General features: G+C 40.4%; 1 protein-coding gene and 1 long non-coding RNA gene across 5 annotated transcripts in view; one reads left to right on the plus strand and one right to left on the minus strand.

Annotated features, from left to right (window-relative positions):
* Window positions 1–7,697: 7,697 nt before the first annotated feature.
* ARL14 (ARF like GTPase 14) overlaps window positions 7,698–22,071 on the minus strand; it is a 94,664-nt gene continuing 80,290 nt past the window's right edge. Inside the window, exons 2-4 of one of the 3 annotated variants that reach the window (XR_002122184.1) lie at window positions 18,968–19,034; window positions 18,388–18,542; window positions 10,996–12,275 (exon numbers count right to left, since the gene is read on the minus strand). Coding sequence is in view for 1 of the 3 variants with exons in the window: in XM_019626938.1 (XP_019482483.1) it covers window positions 7,804–8,015; window positions 12,120–12,275 (368 nt within the window). In the remaining 2 variants the exon portion in view is untranslated. Of the gene's footprint in view, window positions 8,016–10,995; window positions 12,276–18,387; window positions 18,543–18,967; window positions 19,035–22,071 lie in introns of those variants that run through there. The other 2 variants (XM_019626938.1, XR_002122182.1) reach the window with 2 other exon arrangements.
* The window catches only part of LOC109373236 (uncharacterized), a 34,279-nt gene continuing 30,702 nt past the window's right edge, over window positions 18,495–22,071 (plus strand). The window contains exons 1-2 of one of the 2 annotated variants that reach the window (XR_002122186.1): window positions 18,495–18,575; window positions 18,934–19,101. This is a non-coding gene — a long non-coding RNA (uncharacterized LOC109373236). The remainder of the gene's footprint in view (window positions 18,576–18,933; window positions 19,102–22,071) is intronic. The other variant, XR_002122187.1, reaches the window with a different exon arrangement.

Here is a 22,071-nt window from a genome sequence, read left to right on the forward strand (position 1 = left end):
TCCACCCAAATATAAGTGATATCTGTTTTCAGAGATATTGCTATTCATATAAAACTTATTTCTTTTGAGTTTTTTAATATCAGTCTCTCACTACAGAAATTACATTTGCCATACCTTATTTATTCTGCATTAAATTTCTCTAGCAATAATCAAAGACATACTGTAGGTTTCTGTGAATGTTCTGATGCATGGCATTCCTTCAGTTCTATTATTTCGAATGGTGTGGTGGTTTCTCTGCTCCCCCAGAATGGATTCTAGTAATGGGAAATGTGGCTTTGGCTAATATTTAATACCTTTACTTTTCTAATAACATGCTCTTAGGCCCCATTTATTTCAACACAGCTCTCCTGCCTTTTTATTGCTTTGTTGTTTATAATGTCAGTTGCAAACTCTCGGGGAAAAATAGGTCAGTGTAGAGAAAGTCTGTCTGTAATTATCGTGGCATATAGTAATAACAATTGTGTTATGACTTCTCTTTGTTTGATATAATTCAATTTATATTTGTTAATCAAAAGTTTATTAACAATATGTTGCAAATTGTCGCTCCTGGGATGCATCATTTTCTAGTGTCACATCCTCTACATTTATCTCTCTTTGGTGGGGGTTACATTGACACATATTTCTTTCAGTCCACATGTGCTGGCTGGATTCCAAAACTGTGGCTGCAGTAATTTCAGGTGAATTTTTTCAATGGCATTTTAAATTGATGCTTTAACTGGAAAAAAATCTCAGATGGTGGCTGTGATGGGCAGCTTCTAAAATAGCCCTCAATTATCTCCTCCTCCTGGTATTCATAAACTTGTACAGTCCCTTCCCTTTGAATATGGGCTGGACCCAGTGACTCACCTCTAATAAATAAAACATGGGAAAAGTGATAAGATGTCATTTCTTAGTTTAGGTTACAAAAAGACTGTGGCTTCCATGTTTGGCTCTCCCTCTCACACTGTCCATCACTGTGAAGGAAGTCAGCTGCCATGTTGTGAGTACCCAGTGGACAGGCCCACAGGGCAAAGAGATAAGACAGGCCTCCAGGCCATAGCCAGCAAGTAACTGAGGCACCTCAATCCAACAACCCTTGAGAAACTGAATATTGCCAACAACCACATGAGTGAGCTAGGAAGTGGATCATGCCCAGTCAAGCCTTCAGATATACCTTGAAGGCAACTTGAGCCAGAGGCACCCTTTTAAACAGCATCTAGATATCTTACCCAGAAAAAGTGAGATAATGTTTTGTGTTTTCAGCCTCTAAATTCTGAGATAACTTGTTGAGCAGGACTAGATAACTAATATAGCAGCAGATTCAGTCCTTTTATCCCCCAAAGACTGGGTTGAGGATATTGTAAAATGGACTGTCAGCTCTGAAAAAAGGAGAGTAGTTCAAGATTATCAACTTACTTTTTGAAGTAGCCCCACTTCCTTCATTTTAATGGCAACGGGGGTGGGGTGAAGGGACAACTCCCTGGCTCCCCCAGCACCATATGTCTGTCCATAATTAGTATTTGTTAAATGCATTAGAGTCCATTTGTCATTGACTCTTTTGCAAAACAAGTTTGAGGTGGTTTATATTAAAGAGCATTAAATGCAATACAATTAATATTGCAATAGAAAAATCAAGCCCATAAAAAGGAGGTTGCATTGCATTTATGGAGTGTGATGGTCATAGGCCACATAATGGCCTCTCCCAAAGACACCCACATCCTAATCCCTAGAACCTGTGAATGTGTTATGGTACATGGCAATGGGTATTAAGGTTGCAGGTGAAATTAGATTTGCTAATCAGCTGACTTTAAAATGAAGACATTATCCTGGATATTCTGGGTGGGCCCAATGTAACCATAAGAGTCCTTAAATGGGAAACAGGAAGACAAAAGAGTCAGAGCCAGAGACCGCCATCAGCAGAAAGAATTGACCAGCCACTGTTAGCTTTGAAGATAGAAGGGGACACAAGCAAGGAATTCTCTTTTTCTGAGTTTTTGGACCCTTCTCATTTTAAATGATCATCAGACAAAATGTTAGGAGCAAATGGGCAGCAAGGCAGGCTAATAATTTCAAACTACCTTAATCCTCTGTTCTTTTAGTATCGACTCACCATTTATTTAGAGAGGCTGAGAGTTGTGTGATGTGCAGGAAGTGGATCCAGAAGGATGGTGCCCAGTGGCAGTGTCTGGCTGGCATGGCTTCTCTGCTTTGAGAAATTCAGCTCAGGCTTCAAATCTGCATGCCCAACCCACTCAGGGAAACAAAAGCCCCATTCAAAAAGCAAACCACACAGACCTACACATCTTAGAAGAAATTTCAGCAATGATTTGTTCTCCTGGAGCAAAACTTCTTGGAGTTCTCATACCCACCCCACCATCTTATAAAAGCCCCATTTCCTTCCCGTCTTCTACTCCAACCACACTGGCCTCTTTTCTCTTCCTCCAGCACACCTGCAAGTTCCAGCCTTTGTGTTCCTGTTTCCCCTTTCTGGTATGTTCTTCCCCATTGCTTGCTCACCTTTTGTACTTCTCTGCTCAAAGTTACCTGAACAGAAAAGCCTTCCTTCTCCGCCCTGTGTAAAATGTTCCTTCCCATGACTCTATCCCCTTAGTCTGCTTTACTCTTCTTCGTAGCCTTTGTCACTCCCTGACATTTTCTATAGTTATTCTGTATGGTCTGTACCACCCCACACTAGAATGCAGTCTCCACAAGAATGGGAGTTCTGGGGTTTTATTCCCTACTTATCCCCAGTATCCAGGATGATGCTAGGCATACAGAAAGCACATAGCAAATATTTAACGAATAAACAAATGAATGATTTCCAACTACTTATAGTCATCTCCCGCAGAGAAGTTTTTGTAAATAGGCTTTCTCTGTCTTGTCACGTTTTCACTGAGGTATATACAATCCAGTGATTTTGAGAGTTCCCTGGCATCTAGGGAGCTCCTTGCTGGCCCACTACTTCATTGACTTTGAGTAGCCACAAATTTGACCTGTGTGTGCTTGTCAGAGAGTCAGTAACGAATGTTCCATTCACTTAGACTTTTATTTCTCCTCATCTAGTTCTCTAACAAATATAGGGTTCAGTGCTGTTGTTTTCATACTTACTTTGGCCCCAATCCCTTTGTTCAAAGGATAAGCAAGTCCAACACGTAAAACTAAATAAAGCAGCTATGCCCCATTCCTGCTCCACACTCATCCCTCCACTGCCAAAAACTCCCAAGGGGGCTCCACAAACTCCTTCCTCTTTTGAGATCATACAATGTGAAGATGTCTGTCTGCAGACGTATATTATTCCTGTTGACCTCTCAATTCAGGGTCAATAACAATAAAAACTCCTGAGCACTGTATACTCTGAGCATTTATTACCAATTTACTACTATCAGAGTCAAGGGAATGTATCTAAGGGTAAGAATTTACAGAGTCCCACTGTCCCTTCTTTTGGCAGAAATGTCCCCTGGCTCTAGGTAATCCAGGGTATGCTAATCCTTTCTCAGATTCCACAATATCTGCCAAAAGGCTTAAGATGCTTGAATCCAGGCAATGTTAGAGACAATATCATCAATGAGATGGAAGGAAAGTCCTACATATTCTGCTTTTCTCTGACACAAAAGTTACACAGGCTCATTGTAAAATTGTTTTTTAATCAAACAATACAGAAATGAATGAAACAGGTGTGACCCACCTCACCAGGTTAATGTACAACTACAGGAACAGCTCTTTCATTTCCCCTTTACTCACTCGGGCTCCATATGCTCCCGTGTAATCAGGAAAGCCAGTATCTCCTTCTTGAGGCTTCCTCTCCTACCTCCCCTCATTTGGCCAAGAGCCCTGAGCTCACTCCAGCAGAAATATCAGGCCTGCTGCTTTCAAACAGGACAGTGTCACCAGTGAATCGCTGACCTCTTTTCTGGCTGATTTTCTCGTGGTGCTGCCCCTCAGGATTGCTGTGAAGTGGCGGCTACTGCCTCACTGATTCATACTCCTGATCCCAGGGTCCCTGGACCCTTGCACAGCAACGTGCACGTTCACCTTACAGACATGTGGCCAAATGTGGCCATTCAGAAGGGGAGGAAAGACAACAGGAGCTACTCCACAGAACAGTTCCTGATCTGGGGCCCACACACCCCCAGTATTTCATCGCAATTGATTTTCTTTAAAATTATACATATTAGAGCCGGCCGAGTAGCACGATGGTTAAGAGCTGGCTTGGGACACCAGAGGGCCCCGGTTCGGATCCCACATATGAGGGCCAGTGACACTGCCCTCTACAGCTAAGATGCTGAACAATAGCTCAACCTGGAGCTGGGCTGCCATGAGTCGCCAGCGACAGCAGATGGGTTGCCATGGGCTACCGTGTATAGCCAGCAGCCAGCGTGAGCGGCTGTCCAGAAGTCGACAACTGATCTGCCTCGCCTGGGAAGAGCGCAATGATGGTGCCAACTTGGGCCAGTGAAGCAACGTCCTCCACAACTAGACTGAAGAACAAAAGGACAGCAACTTGTCTGTTCCCCTTCCCCCAATTCCCCAATAAAAAAAAAATCTAAAAAAAAAAAAAATTATACATATTAAATTGTGTGCCCTTAGAACTGTTATTCTGAGACAGTGTCTATAGGTATTACCAGACTATCTAAAGGATCCTATTGTCTTGTTTTTAACATATTTTTATGTTTATTTTTATTTTTAACATATTTTAACGTATTTTACAAAGTGGAATGCCTGAGTTAAAGCATTTCTCCATTTAAATTTTTGATAGGTATTGCCAAACTGCCCTACCAATTTACTCTCCTACTAGCAAAATATGTGTGCAATTTGCACTTTTTCTCTTCACAATGTGTAGTAGCCATGCTTTCGTAGATCTACGTTGTTATTTTTAATGGCTCCATATTCCCTTCTATGGATATATCTTAGCTCATTTAACCAATTCCCTATCATGAAATTTAGGCTGTTTCTGATACTGCAATATACATTTTGTCCATCTTTACACATGCTACTTACAGGATTAACTGCTGTAAGTGGAACTGCTGAATTCAAGGCCTTACACATTAAGAATGTTCAATATATTGCCTAATTAACCTCCAGAAAAGCTGTACCAATTTACATTGCCACCAATGAAGTCTGCATCCTCACATTCTCTCACCAACATGACATTTTCATCTTACCAACCTAACAGGAAAACAAGTCATCTCATCAAATTCACATTCCTTTGATTGTTCCTAAATTGAAGGTCTTTTCAAATGTTTATTGGTCATTTGCATGTCTCCTTTGAATTGCCTCTTCATGTCCTTTACTCATCTATCTATCAAGTTGGTTACCTTTTTGGTCATCTATTTGCAAAAGCCCTTCATGCATGAAGAATATTAACTTTGGTCTGCCATATATGCTTAACTATCTTCCCCAGTTTTTCATTTTAGCTGTTTTTGGTGTCTTTTGATACACTCAATCTTTTCTTTATGATTTCTAGTTTTGGTACATGCTAAGAAAACTTCATCCTGCAAGTATTATATTTTCTGTTTTCCAATTACTTCAGTATTTTCACTTTTATTTATAAACATTTCATATTCCTAATCTTAGGATTCTTCCAGAAGCTCTACTCAGTTTTTGGTCCTTTGATTGCCTCTTTCAGAATTGGCAGATGTCACTAGGAAAAAGCAGCCCCAAGTGAGCTCACATTTCTCTCTGTGCTTCCATCTTCTCCAAAGAAAGAGATAGAGAGAGAGAAAGGAGTGGATGGATGGATAGATAGATAGATAGATAGATAGATAGATAATCTTGTCCTCAGCAGGAAGTTTATACCAAGGTTATACTAAGTGTATCACCTAGTTCATCATTACTGTTTACTCCTTGTTTTACATGTGTACTCACATTCTCTCCTATTTCCCCTTTTCTTCCTTTTAGAGCTTTTTTCTTCTTCTTCTTCTACTGGTTATTGTTATTATGAAATAAAGATTCATGCCACTCATTTTTGCCCTTCACTATAAGGATGAAGTTTCATATTTCATTTTTATCCTGACTGTATTAACCTTTAAATGTTAAAAAGAAAAAAAAAGTCCAGAGTTAAAGTTTCTATGTCTTTCTCCCAAGAAGATAAAAATTGTATAATGCCTTTACTTGTCCCTTTTCTACTACACTTCTTTCCACTACTATAATGTGCCATTTCCCAGGTTTTCTTCTTAAAAATCTGGATCTAAAATTACAGGTTCTTATTTTTAAGATTTATATTTTCTTTTTCTATTTCAAAACTCCTTTTTAATCACTAGATTAAACTGTACAACTACAATTCAATTACTTAGACTTAATTATAATTTTTACTGGTTTTATTGTTCACCACTATTTCTTCTAGACCAGTTTTTTTCTTTCTTTTATTTTTTTCTTGAATTACTTTTTTGACTCACAGTATTTTGACTGAAATAATTTCCTCAAATACATTTTTCCTCCAGGAAATATAAATTCTTGCATATTTAAAGTTTTCTTTTCTTCCCCCAATATGTGAATGATGGTTTAGCTAGGTATAGAATTCTAGGGATACAACTATTCTCCTCAGAAGCTTATAAAAACATCGATCCATGATCCATTGTTTTCCAGTATATAATGTTACAGATTAGAAATCAAATACCAATCGGATTCACTTTATTTTGCATGGCACTCTCCCCCAGAAATTAACATAGTTCCTGCCCTCTCCTCCTTCAAGTCTTTGTTCAGATTTAACCTGCTCAGTGGGGGCTTCTCAGACCAACTCTTTAAATCGCAATTCTCACATAGCCTCCATCCCACTTCTTTATTTTCTTCCATAATTCTTTACCTCCTAACATACTATATAACATTTGTTTTTGTTTATTGTATGTCTATGTCTCCCTCCACCAGCATATAAGCTTCAAAAGGGTGGAGAGTTTTTTCTTCCCTTTATCTTGATCCTTCCCTAAAGGATAAAGAACTAAAGTGGCTCTAAGCCTAAGCATCAGGAGGCTAGTATTTTCATTGTTAGGAATGCCTCTGATTACTCACCTAGTCCTAAAACTTTCCCAGGGGTAGTAAGCAGGGAAAATGTAAAGAGAATTGATTTCTAGATCCTTAACTTCCAGAGATTCTCTTCCCCAATACTGATGTGCCAGAGAGTGTGCCTGTGTTCACTTCAGACTTTCTCCCACTTTTTAAATAAAGGTGCACCTCTCACCTATTCCAAGTCTTAACAGTGTAGCATTTCTTTGAGTGTAAATACCTCCAAGGGACTAAAGGAAGAAGTAGAATCCTTTAATGATTAATCAGGACATAATAAACCTTTTGATCTTCTTGTCTTTCCCAGTCATTTCTGTTAACAGTAAAGCATTATGTTAAAAACAGAGTATTTTGGCCTGGGCATTCTGCTGTAGGGTAGTGGGAACAATGAAAATTCTCACCTAAGGACTTGGCCTCTTCCATTTTCTGTCTACAGACAAAAAAATAAGTAAATAAAAATAAAAAAGCGTTATTCTGGAAGAATTCCACAACAAAAAGCAAAGAAAAAATCAACAAGGTATACTGAATGCTTAAAAATAAAAGGCTTCCCCCCATATTTAAACATAATTATTTTCAGCTATTCTAATATTCTTTTCTAAGATTTGTAATTATTTCTAAAGAAAAGCACCTAAAAGTTGCCAAAGCTGAATATATTAGTGTATTAGTTATTTATTGATGCCCAAAAAAATTACCAAAAACTTAGTAGCTGAAAACAACACACATTTATTATTTCATGTTTCTGTAGGTCAGAAGTCTGGCTAGAGTTTAGCTGAGTCTTCTGCTTAGGTTTTCTCACAGTTGCAATCAAGTGTTAGTTGGGCTACATTCTCATCTGGAGATTTGACTGGAGCAGGATCCACTTCCAATCTCACTCAGGTTACTGGTAGAACTCATTTCCTTATGGTTGTAGGACTGAGGGCCTTTGTTTCTTGCTAGCTGTCTGTTGGCAGCAGCCCTCAGCTCCTTCAGAATGCTATCAGCTCTTAGAGGCCACCCACAGTTCCTTGTCACACGAGCTTCCTCAATATGGCCAGTTACTTCTGCAAACCAGCAAGGAGAGGCTCTAGTGTCACTTTATTAGCAAGATAATAAACATCACGTACCGTATTTGCCGGCGTATAAGACGATTTTTTGGCCCTGAAAAATATGCCTCCAAGTGGGGGGTCGTCTTATACGCCAGGTACACTTCAGATAGACTGCCCATAGTGCTTGCCCCGTGCCATAGTGGCCTCCCGATGCCCGCCCACTTCATTCCACATACCGTTCAGGCATCAGCAGCGCTGCTGGGTGTATGCTCGGCTGTTATGCGATTTTGCTGTTATGCGATTTTACCACACTCGCAAAATCGCACACAGCCGACCATATAACAAACTCTGTATTTTGAGTGGAAATGTTAGGGGGTCGTCTTATACGCCAAGTCGTCTTATACGCCGGCAAATACGGTAGTCACAGACTCACTTCCCATCATCTTGGCTATACTCTGTTGGTTAGAACCAAGAGGAAATGATTACACAAAGAACAGGAACTCCAGGTGACAGGATGATGGGGAAGTCACTTTAGACGTGGTCAGTCTACCACAGTGAATAACTGACTCTTAATGTTACTAAAATGTAACTAAGTTTTCTTGAACTACCAAGAATTTAAAAACTCTGGTGGGTAAAAAAATTACACATAAAACTTAAAGATTTTTTTAGAATTGGTATATATTATTCAATATGGAATTATAATTCATTTTTATCATAATATTTACTTCAATTAAAATCAATCCTGATCCTATTTCATCTTAAAATGTTTGGTATTTTCTATTTCTTTTTTTAAAATAAATGTTAGTTGCTGAACTGATTATTTTCAATAGTACTATTTACATTTGTTTTTCTTTAAATACATAAGAAAGCTTGATCATGATGTCTAACAAAATTAATGGAGTTAATTCTAATTTTATATGTGACTCTTATTTAGTTAATCCCAAAAGCTGAACACCAGCAACTGAGCCTACTTTTTATCATGCTTGCTACCTCATAAATATTATTTTAAGCTACAAATTACACTACATTATTATAAATTAAGTAATGAGAAATAGCATTTTGATTAATTACTTTTTTATAACTTCTTAAAGCATTGATAAATTATGTTAGATCTGCATCATTTAAATCTTACTGCTTTTAGTAATCTATATTATAAAATGTGTTCCATAACCCTTTTCCATTGTTTTTCATACTATTTTTGAAATGCATAGCATATATTTAAATTGAAAAAGGAGGTCAGATTTTATCTGATAGACAGGAAGCCTGATTAGGGCTGATGGGACAAACAAAGATGACTGGTTGGTCAATTAGACCCCTCCACTATCTAAATGAAGAAAATTTTCAGGTCCAAGATTTAGGTGAAAATATGTTAAAATGATGTGATAAGATAAAAGCATTTTATAAAATACATTGTATTGGCAAAGATATAGGAAATAAACTATTTTTCAATTTTCCCAGTCTTCTCTGTGTATATTGAGTTAATCACGGTATCTCAACGTGAAAGAGTAATAAATATAATTAATAATCATGTGGTAAGTCTTGATAAAGCCTTTTTGATATATTTCCCAGAAATCTGAAAAACTGAATGCCTCTGATGACTGGGCAACAAATCATTTTGCAAGTCATGTAGTTTCTAATTCACTTTTTTCACCAATTTGAAAGAGGATCTAATTAAATTGCTGGGTAATAGATGAGTTTAAATAACTATTATTATTTTGGCACATAGTCCATTATTACATAACTCCTTCCATTTTTGCTACTTATTTATATGAATAATATTTCTTAGCACATTTATCTATAAAAATGAAAAAGTAATAGAATTAGTACAAGATGCTGTCTCATTCTAGCAATAAGCAATAATCATTCATAGATACATAAACTTATCAGAGGGAAAACCCCAGTTATTTCCCTAGGAATTGAATTTCTAATAAAATTTTACATTTTATATTTACTAATTATTTAGCAAAATGTCTTATCTTTATGTTTTTTTATTATGTACTAATAATGGTTATAATAACTCTACTCAAAATGAAAAATTTGTTTTCTCTCAGAACCTTATGGTGTTTGTCAAGAAGACAATTTTAAAATTTGATTTTTTTTTCAGAGAAGTAGGAGTAAACAATAAAAGATTTTCATGCTTACTAATGTATTACACGAGGGTTAAATTCTGTGGAACAATTAAAATGGAAATGTGAATTCAAGGAGGAAAAAAGAGACATGCAAGAATTCCAACCATTTTGAAAGAACTTGTTCATGAATATGTAAAGACATGATAGTGGATATCAACTCATTATAGTATTTAGATTCCACTGGACACTTTTAACAGTGATGGAATGGTTTTATTTTTAAAACCATTTTGCAGTTATTTAAACTTATAGTGAAAATTTTTAGATGCTAACTTAATGTGTCAGAGAGTTCATAGTTTTTTCAAAACTAATTTGGAAGGTTTTCAAAGCTAAAATTTTGAAGACTCCTGCTCTCTTCAGCCACCAAATGCTGAGAACTGCTGTTGTTCCCAAACCCAGAAGGCCTCTCTGGCACAAGTACCTTGATAAAATGCCACTGATATCCACCCGGATTAGCAATCTATTGACCACACCTAGTGAATGCCAGGCCAACCACAAAAAGTAACAGGCCACTTCTGTTTGCCAATCAGAGTGGAGTGTCAGCTTCCTTTCTGTTCCCTAGGAACTCACAGTTCGGCAGGTGCTGATGGCACCTGGGTGACTTGGCAATAGCAGAGCATGGACTAGGTCCCAGAAGAACTGGTCTCCTGAACAGGTACCAAAACCTCAGATATGCCAGGGTTAAGATAAGAACCTACTTACTAAAATCTGGGTAAAAGGCAAGGACTTTACTTCAGAAAACATGAAAGGGGCTTATTATTAGAACTAGAGATATAAGATCAAAACAAGGTGACTTGATGCAAAATAGTTCTGATAAGGGCCTGGGCTCCTGAAATTCCACCTGGCTAAGAACAGGATTTTTTCCAGCACCTGGAGAAGCAGAAAGCCTGCAGACAACGCTGAGAGAGCCTCATCTGACTAAATGAGCCAAAGGAATTCACACCCAAAATCCTCTGCCTGCAAAGCCTACCACAATGGGGTAAGCAGTGATCACCATAAAGATATGCTCAGGTTTTAACTGATGGTACTGTGAATGTGATCTTATTTGGAAACCATCTTTGTAGATTTAATCAAGATATAAATTAAGATGAGGTCATACTTTATTAGGATGGGCCTAAATCTAATTACTGGTATCCTTCTAAAGAGAAAGAGATACAGACATAGAGGACATTAACAATCTTTTAAAAATTCTGTCCTGATGTGCTATATAAATCCTTCTTCCTTAAATGCTCTTGGAAACCAACTTTGCCATTGTTACTAGTTCCTTCATTCATAAATGAGTTTAACACATTTTAACACATGTTCATTCTATTTTTGTATGAAAATCATGGTTTTAACTTTTGAAAATTGTGCTTGAATATAGAGCTGTTGTAAAGCTTAAATTATATAATATAAACAAGAATAATATGGTTCCTGGGAGATGGTAGGTGTTGAATGAGCGTAAAAGGCTCATAATCAGTGTATTATTCTGTCCTTGATACGATTTTAAAAATAGATTTTTTTCTATTCATAAGACATTTGATAAAGATATGTGCCCAAGTTCCACACCTAGGAAAACTGGACCATGGTAATCGCTGCCATCTTGTGGGAGAGTGAAAGAAATTCAAGATACTATTATCTTCCTGAACTCCTTATCACCCTCTACGACTAAGCATTCTTGCATTCATTCATCCTTTCACTCAGGCTCTGGCTAGACTCTAGGGACATAAGACAAGTAAAACAAGTCTCTGTCCTCAAAACATGAAGAATGCAGACACAGTGTGCTGTTAAAATGTTGTCACAGGAGAGAGAACCTGTCTTGAGTGATGGTAGCAGAGGAAATCAACAGACCTTCCCAAGGAGACATAATCCAAAGATTCATGGAAAGCCAGGCTGACACCTTTCTATGTGGCTTTCTGTTAGGTAAATAATTTCCTAGGCAGGGTTTTTCTGCCCATTCCTGTTGGTTTTTTCCTAGTAGTAGGAAAGGAGACAAGGAGGAGGCAGCGCTGACCAGCCACAGAGCCTCCGAGTATATGGAATATCTTGCCTTTGCCCCTCCAGATACATTCTCCGCTCGCCTTCATCCTGCTCTGTTCCCCAGGAGGCTGACCAGTGTGGATTGCCTCTATTCCCTCTCTTGCATGATGATGAGGCATTGGCAGGAGATCTGCAAGAGAAAGGAGAATTAGATGATGGTATGTGTGCCCAGACTCTACCACCCCATCCAGGGAGTGATCCCTCAGTGAAAGTTCTCAGTTTACCATCCCTCTTGCCCTTTCAGACCAGAGATGGTAAACAGTACTCAGCGGTTGCTAGCCCTACTGTGCTGCAGTAATCCTTATGGTTTTCCCCCACTCTGCCCACACCTCTGTAAATAATCCCAGCTCGAATGTGCCGTTGGTTTCCTCTTCCCTGACTGATATAGTAGAAATTAATAAATTATTGACTATATGAAGTCTACATAAATGAATGATTGAATTCAATAAGTGAATGAATGAAGGCATGAATGAATGAATGAGTGCTAGGATGAATATAGGAGAACTGAATGCAGACATGTAGAATATATTAACATTTCATGCAGGAATAACTGCATAATGACTAAGCAAATGAGTGCTACCCCGGTGAAAACATGAATGGAAGCATAAATAAAAAATGAATTCATGAAAGCGTGAATTGAGACCATGTTTAACCAATCTGCATGCCTGACTTTACCACCTCCCAAGCTCCCATCTACTAAAATGCATGCAAAGAAAAGAAATGACAAGGCTCTCCCTAAAACAGAGCTGCTACATGAAAACATAGTTTCAAGAGAGGCACTCAGAGGTTAGGTTAGGGGAAAAAATATCAAGAAAATAAAAAGTTAAATTTAAAGGAAAAGTGCAGAGAATAAAGGTAGAGATTTCCTTAGAGGGGCAGAAAACAAAGACGGACTCGAGTGGGAGGAAATACGCTCCCTTTCTCTAGAACCTGTGGGTCGCGACCGCTTTGGGGATCGAACAACCCTTTCACAGGGGTCGCCGGGTACTCATATGTGGGCGTATCTGCATGTGGGCCTAGAGACGGATAGAGGAGCAGTGTCTCGGTTCCTAAGACCATCGAAAATACGTGTTTTCCGATGGTCTTAGGCGACCCCTGTGAAAGGTTGAGAACCTCTGCTCTAGAGGGAAATCAACAATGGTTCACAGTCTCAGATAAGGAGCCATGGGACAGAGACCCAGCCAGCAAATACTGCCATGAGGATCAATTAAGCCATGGATGGCAGAAGTGGGAAGCATTTAATTGCCACATCTGGATGCCACAGTTGGGATGATCAATGAAATATTTATCTTGAGACTCAGATATCATCCATTAAACCACTGGGTCATGTTGCAAACATCATTTTCCAAAGGATCACGGTCATTAGCACAAGGTCACAGATCTAATGCCATGTTCTGAACATGAGACCCTGGTCAAGATTCAGTGCTGCCAGAGTCATGCTCAAACATGCAGGGGACGGAATTAGAAGCAATTTAAAAGTCACCAAACACCAACTGGTAATCTGAGCCCATGCTGTGTAATTTCGCTATTCCCCAAGTTCAAATTCCTATTTAATAATAAAAAAGAGATAATAGGACACATCCATATTTACAAGTGTAGCCTCATATCTGCTTGCTTTGTCCACAGCCAGGAATCTGGGTGCTACAAGGAGAGTTAAAATCCCCCTCGGGAAAAGAGCAGGCCCGGCTGCCCCATTTCTGCTCAGAGAATCTATTTCTCTCTTTGGCAGTAGATGGGGAGGCTGACTGGACGTCACTTTGTCTTCACTCATGGGTCTTTAGCACTACAATTTCCCTCCAGAGGATTTATGTTGCAGGTGCCACACTTTTTGCCACATGACATGGCTCTCAATGTGCACAAAGTTGGAGCCCTGGGCTGGGACCCCTGGACTTTGAGGATGTGGACTTTGAGGACTCCATATTGGACATCCAGGGTGAGTCCTGGAATACAGATGGCAGGGGGCGTGTTACAGAGAAATCTACCACCACCATCTTTTCTTTGTGACTCGGGTCAAAATTCAGGGAGCTCCCAAGCAAAGAGATAAGCCTTGTAATAATTAAAAGGATGGTAGTGATGACAGTTCACATTGGTTAGCTAATATCACTAAACAGTAATATAATGTATATGTAATAATATTATTAGCTAATGTTATTTAATAGTTAATAGTGTTAACAAGGTGGACACTGTTTTAAGGATTAGCTCAAGTAAGACTGACACAAAGGGATGTGTGGAGAGGCCTTCATTAAAAGAACTGACCCCAGGTTCTCAGAGGCGGTTGGAGTGGGGAGAGGTCATTTCAGGCTGGACCTCCCAGAGAGGTTCTTTAAGTGACTGGGATTCCAGCTGGACCTTAAAGGGTGGGCAGGATTTGGAAACCACCTGGAACAGGGGCCCCTTTCTCCAGATACAGCAGAAGCTCCCCAAGGACAAAGTCTGCATCTCCTCTTTCCCTCTTCCCTGCCACTCTGCACTGTCAACTACACTTCCTGAATGCAGAAAATGTCTTCATCCTTCCTTAGAGCCTCACCCAGTGCCCAGCAAATGTGTGTTGGACTAAAGGAGCTGCATGCAGCGGCCCCTTGATTGGGTTATGTAAGCACGACCGGTTCAGGTTCAAACCAGACCAGCTATGGTGGAATTCATCAGGGCTGTGCTTTAATGTTTCCCTGGCACAAGCCTGAGACTTTGCCTTCACCCAGGCCGGGACTCAGGAAGGACACTTGGATGTGGAGGGCAAAGGCGGAACCTCCTCCTGAAGAAACCTCTGCTGGAGGCCTGAGCAGGACACATTCGGAGGGCACCGAGGGGCAAGGGCACCCTGGGAAGGCCCCAGGCTTTGCAGCATGTACTGCTGTGGCTCCTTACGCTCTGTGGGATCCAGCACCCCCAAATTTTGGCTAGGCTTCTAATTAGCTGCTTATACTGCTCAATTTCTAATAATAGCTGCCCTGTAGGGTTATTAGAAAGATTGGAGATTATAGCTATAGACATATTGCAGGATATAAGAAAGTACGAACTAGTAAATGTTACTATGGTTAATTTTGTCTAGAAGAGAAACAACTGTTGGAAGGGCAGTGCTGTGCCCAGCAATTAACACCAAAGGGAAAAAAAATCATTTAGGGCCAGAGGAAATTCTGGCACCCGCGACTTTCATTAGGGATTGGGGGAATAGTAGCCAGGAACTTTCAGGGTTCTGGGAGCTATGAGGGCAGCCTTCTGGAGAATGTCCCTGCTCTCACTAAATTCACAAATTTGGTGCTAGAGGCCTGCTGTCGCAGATGCCAGATCACAGATCCATACCTACAGCACCTCCCACCCCCACTCATGCCCCAACACCCTGTCCAAAGTGGAGCTCAGGGCCTTTGCATACTGTTTGCCTCTATCCCTGGGACAGCTCTTAGAAGGCTCCTGTTTAGGGCAGCTGTTGGGGTTGAGGCATGGAGAGGGCAGAGGGAGTGTTGCTGTGTGGCCTTAAAGGGCCATCACCCGGGAGCCTGCTCAAGATTTTCTCAGTATTCAGAGAGATCCACACATCTACCCTACCAGATGCCCCCGTGGTTGTTCTCTTCTTCCATCTCCTCACTTCCTACAGGATCCAGTCCAGAACCACCCACCATCCAAATCTCTGCTTCCCATCTGTGCTCTTCTTGAAATACTCACTCCTCACACTGCCTCTCTCTAGAGTCCCTACACAGAGTTAAGGCATTGGTAGGGTTCAGGAACACAGCCCCAAACAATGGCACTTTGTCGTATTAAATATTTGAAGCTGAAAAAATTTTGAAAGATGCTAGAAGCAAGAAGTTCACTCCGACCTCACACCCTTCCCTGAAACAGGTCATAAAACTTTCATGTGAAAGGTACTCTCCTTGTACCAAGAGGAGGAAAGTTGTTTTTATTACCAGAGATGGGGAATTTGAGCCGAAAAATCTATATAAACAAACCTTGTTTAACTAACCCTTATCTTCCTAGTTACTTCTTCACCATTTACTACTCCTAGCCTAATCTTTGTCTTGTCAATTCTTCACAAACTTATTGTTTCCTTGTCTAAAAAGTATGAAAACTTTCCTGCTCTGGTCACTCCTTCAGGTCTTTATTCTCTTGTGAAGGCTCCCATGTACATGTAAAAATTCAATAAAATTTGTATGTTTTTCTCCTGTTAATCCTTGTCAGTTTAATTTTCAGACACAGCCACAGATCCTAAGTGAATCAAGGAAAACTTTTTCCTCCCTTATAGCACCAAAGGGACAGAACTCATGGGAAGGAATGCTTTTGAAGAGGCGATATCTGGAAGGGGTAAATCAGAACAGAAATACCATGTTGGTGTCTAGGGGACGGTGCTGAAGCCTTTTCTTTCCCATTTCTTTCCTTCTTTCCCAAGGGTTGGTCCTCATACTGGGTAAGAATTGCTTAAGATTAAAGCTGTTGATTGGTCCATGGTGCTAGCGGCATTGTCCATCTATCTCCAATGACTTGGCTCAGGGTTATTTTTTATTTTACTAAAGAAAATACTCATTATCATTCCCTTTCTCTTGTTCTTCCCTCACCCTTTCTTCCAGTTAATTTGCTGTTTTCCTATGACAAACAATTCCTCAAATTTTATCTTTTTGGTCATTATAGTTATTTCCCTTCAGCAAGAAATATTACCAAAAGCATATGTAAAAAAATAACTTGCTTTTGTCAAGGAACAAACGGAGACAGAGCACCAAGGGAATTTAACCTAAGCTAACCTTACTGGAGTTTACAGCTCTTCTCAGGAAATCAGCAGAAGACAACAGCCAATCCCCAAACACCAAGTCTGTTCACGTCTCTGGACTTCCTTCTTCCTCTGATCAAGCTACTCTGATCTAGATTAAGAGAGAAGACCACTGGGCAACCAATCAGCTTTAAAAGCCAAGTAACTTCTTTATTTATCCCATAAAAATCTGTTAGTCTGGGAGCAACTCAGAACTTATTACTCCCATAGCCTTGAGTTAGCTGGCTTGCAAGCAGAAAGCCTTGCAATAAAACTATCTTTCTGCTTTGTTTACTTAGTGTGCAGTTTGGTTTTTGACAACAGCATAGACCAGAGCTTTTCTCACCGAGTTTACATACTTTCATTTTAATTGGGGATAGATGAACAATAAACAAATAAGTCATGTATCAATGGCTCTAAAGAGATTTAGATCATGGCTCTAAAGAGATTTAAAATTTTAAGTAGGATGATTGAGTAGCCACTTTAGAAGGTCTGGCAAGGCCTCCCTGAGTGGGCAGGCAACAGGTTAGGGTTAGGATTGGGTTAGGGTTCAGCTTTCAAGCTGCAATCTGAAGATGAAAAAGAGGCAACAATGCAAAAGTCAGGGAAAATAATTTTCCAAGCAGTGGGGGGAGAAAGTGGAAAACAAGGTGGGTGAAGAGGCACAGATCATGTAGTTCTTTGTAAGCAAGCATAAGGATTTAATTCTCCAAGCAAAAGAGAAACTATTGGTAGATTTTAAGAAAGGGAGCAACATAACTGTAATTGAAAAATATATAAACTTTTAAAATGGGAGCAACATAATCTAGATATACTTTCTGTCGTTTTTCCTAGGTGTTTTGGAAGCTGTGTAGAGAAGACATTTGGGAGATGAGGCCAATTGAGGGGTGAAGCCAAGTGGGAAGCAGTGGTCTGACCCACAGATAATTTCTGCTCAGACTGAGGTGGTGTTTGTGAAGAGAAGATGAATCCAATTTTGGAAGTTGAGTCAAAAGAATTTGCTGATCCATTGGATGGAAGGGAAGTAGGGGAAGGAGATGTGTAGATTCATTTCAGAAAACCTTACAAACTATATGTTCGTTAAGATTCTTTGTAACGTCTTACAGATTCCTCATTAATGAATGAATTAAACTCTCACATGTGTTCATGTTTTATTTGTACATTTTGCATAGAAATATATTTGTGATTTTACTTTTGAAATAACTAACCTTTAACAGATGGAACGGGTTGAAGAGTGAATGGAAAATGGGTAGCGGCAACAAGTGTATACAACTCTTTTAAGAATTTTGAAGGAAAAGAAAAAGAATTTTGGATTAGAGGTCATGTTCGTCCCTTATTTCTCCAGAGAGGCTGCACTACCTTGCTCTGGGGAGCTACCCGATCCCAAGGGCTGGCATTCTCAGTGCCACCACCAGACTAGGTGCCCTCTTGTTTCAGATGCATCCCTTTAAGGGGGCCAAAGCCATCGGTCACTACAAACAATGTCACAATAACTCTACGCTAGACCCACCGCTCTCGATACCGGCTTGACCCTCACAAGCCAGCTTCGGCGATCCGGGTCTGAGAGCAAAGTCGCTCGCGGGGTGACGTCATCACGCAGCGGAGGTCGGGAGTGGTTTGACGTCACTGCGTCGCGCGAGCCGCGGGTCCGGTCTCACCTTTTTTCTGCTCCGGGGCGGCCCCCAGGTGTAGAGAAGGGTGAGTGTGACGTCATCTCTTCGCGCGGCAAAGAGGGGGACAAAAATCCCCACCTCCACCCACCCTACCCCCTGGCTCCCTTCTTTGGTTATTGGTCCCCCCGAAGTGTGAGCGGAGGTCTGGGCAGCGTTTGTGGTGCGCGCGCACTCTGTAGGTCTTACGACCCTGGCCCTCCGCCGGCCCAGAATCCTCACAACCCTCGTTGCAGGCAGTATTCACCTTTGAAACTGGAAGGACCGAAGGCTCAGAGAAGTGAAGTAATTTGCACAAGGTTACACAGCAGCGCTGCAGTTCAGATAGTCTATTAATTATCTTCACTATAAAAGGAACATAACTATATCTTACGAAATGTTTTAAGGTGATCCATGTGACGCGCCTTACATCCTCCTTACCTGTGTGGGTTTGTCCATCCACCCTAGAGCAGCGACCAATTCTGATTTCTAGCCGGGTCCCCAGCACCTCGACACAAAGGAGAAGCAGTATGCACACTGAGCAAAAAGGCCTGCAGCCGAGATGGCAGCAAAAGGTAAGGTCAAAATGTAGGTGTCTGAGCTGCAGTCTGCTAGTCACACGTAGGCACACATCCAAATGTGCGCCTTATCTCGTTTTTTTTTATTGGCATCACCCTTCTTACACTCATCCAGACTGAAAATCTAGTAGTCAAACTGCCCTTTCACACCCTGCACATCTAATTAGTCACTGACCCCGTCTTGTTTTCCTTCCTGTTCTCTATTTCCACTAGATAAAACTTCATCCAATTACCTCTGACTTCTTCAGATGGGTTCATTTGTTTATTTTATTGATGCTAAGCATCCTTAATTATCACCGAATGTTGCCAATTTTACCCCCTTTCAGCACGTAGTGGGATTATGCTTCCTGGCCCCGGATCAATGAGGTGTAAGTGGATGTGACAGGTTTCTTTCAGACACAGCACTTAATTGCCACTTTGAGGTGCTCCAGAGCTCTTTTCCCTCTCTCTCTCTTTCCCAGCAACAGGCAACTTTCCAATGTCAAAGGTTCAGAAATAGCCAAAATAAAACCAATGAATTGCTGGCAACGATTTATTGTGCACACACTGAAAAGACAGTTTGCAAAACTGGATCATTCAAACCAGGACGTGGAATGAGGCTCAGGAGTATGCTGTTACAAAGCTGCTTACATAAGTGAAAAAACAGTTCTTAACAATGATTGGTAATTAAGCTAAATTAATGACTACACTGGTTTTATCTACTCAGAGGACCTTCAAGGCTGGTCTCGGTTTGCTTTTGATTTTAACACGACATGGTAGTAGCCTCCTCAGCCTGCATCCCTGGTTAAAACGAGCAGAGCCCCCATGTTGACCCATGATGAACATGTTGCATGGGAAAGAGAAACATCTTTTGTCTTGAGACACAGACTTTTGGGGTTGCTGGTTAACACAGCACACTCTACCCTCTTCTGACTCAAGTATCTTCAGTAGTGAGCAAAACAAATTTGGTCTCTGTCCTAGTGGAGCTTCTTATAGCAGAAGTATCTCAATAAAATACAGATCTGATCATGTCCCCTTCCCTGCTTTAAAACTTGCATATCTTCCTAGTACTTGAAGGATAAAGTTCAAACTCTTAGCCTGGCATTCTAGGCCCTTTACCACTTGGCTGCAAACTGCACTTCTATTTCCTCTCTCCCATCCATCTTACAGTGCAGCCAAACTGGACTACTGGCTATTTACTGCCTTAATCCGTGTGCTTTCAAACCCCTGCCTGAACCTTCACCCTGGGATACCCTCTGTCCATGTTTACAGATCCTGGTCTACTACCCTGTGCCTGTTAAATATGTCATGCCACCCTCTACTAACCCTTATAGAACATTCATAACAATCTTAATTATACGTTTCAGTCATTTTCTTCATCCAGGTCTGTAAATCCTTGAGAAGTCCATCTTACTCGCCATTGGATCAGGGATATATAAGGACTTAAATATTTGTTAAATGAGTGGATGGCTTATTGGATCCTTCAGGGCTTCTTAGAAATGCTGTCAATTCCGTATATTAGTTTCCTATTGCTGCTGTAACAAATTACCACACAATGGCTCAAAGCAACACAGATTTAGTGTCTTACAGTTCTGTAGGTATTGGCAGGACTGTGTTCTTTTCTGGAGGCTCTTGGGGAGAATCTGTTTCCTTGCTTTTCTGAGCCACTATAGGCTGCCCACATTCCTTTCCATGTGAGCCCCTTATTTCATCTTCAAAGCCGACCGTGTGGCATCACTCTGAGCATTCTTCCACAGTCACTTCTCCCTCTAACTATGAACTCAGCCAGGAAAATTTCTCCAGTTTTAAGGATCCAGGAAACTCTTCCCATCGCAATACACTTAATTTAATCAGTTTTTCCTTTTTACCATGTAAGGTAACATATTTACAGTTCCAGGGATTAAAACAGGGACATGGGGCGGGGGGGGGGGAGGCATTTCTGCCACATTTCAGCCTTTTCTTGCTCCTTTCTCTAGCTTGGCATTTATCCTTCAACATCAGCCAAATGAAGCCTTCCTTGAAAAGCGTGAGGGGTCTCCTAGAAGAAGGGAAACCATATATGGTCCAAACTTGGACACTTTTGAGAGTGAAAGGGAGTATTATTAACATTTACACCAGGGCCGGCCGAGTGGCTCAGTTGGTTAAGAGCTCGCTCAAGGGTTTGAGCTCTGAGCAACAGCAGTTCGAGTCCAGCCCGAGCTGAGCAGCCGCTGAGCTGCCAACAGGTGGCAGGATGGCTCAGCTAAAAAAAAAAAAAAACCATTTACACCAAGCCAACAGGTGTACAGGCCAAAAGGTATGGCAGGATGAAATGGGTGTGTGACCTTTGGAGACCCTACCCTGAGTTGGAGCCACATTGTTATGGGCTTCTACCCTCTAGCCTGGTCTCAGAGAGAGATCAAGGAAAAGGTGAGAGGCTTTACTTTCCTCCCAAAATGCATGCTTTAGGCGGGAGATGGGACACTTTAATATGACTCAACAGGCTTAACAGAATGTTTTTCTCCACTGTTTTAACAACATAAAAATAACAATATGATATTTAGTTAGGGACATTAGACTTTTATCTCTGATATATATTACAAATATTATTTGACATTTGTCTTCAATTTTGTTTATGATGAAGCCTCCTTTAGTAGGTAATTTCAATATATCTTGTAGCCTCGTGACAAAAGATGAAAATAATTCAAGGTCAGGAAACTGGAGATCTGCTCATATTGGACTTGTAAATCTTGATTTTCAGCTTTGGGGAGAAAGGGAAAAATATACTAAAGTAAGGATCTCATAGTTTTTTCCTTATCTGATCAAGGCTTTCCATTTCAAAGTCTGTTAATCCTACATCATAGATAGAGCCAGAAGATTGTTCAGGAAATCATTTTGTGATCTTATACAAATAAGATGTGTTTACCCAAGGTTAGTTATTACTTTCTAGTTGCAAAATAGTGACTTTCCAATTCTATCACACTCTCTGCATTTTTCTATATAAAAGAG

The sequence above is a fragment of the Hipposideros armiger genome, unplaced genomic scaffold (assembly GCF_001890085.2).
Source record: "Hipposideros armiger isolate ML-2016 unplaced genomic scaffold, ASM189008v1 scaffold_16, whole genome shotgun sequence".
Classification (NCBI taxonomy): domain Eukaryota; kingdom Metazoa; phylum Chordata; class Mammalia; order Chiroptera; family Hipposideridae; genus Hipposideros; species Hipposideros armiger.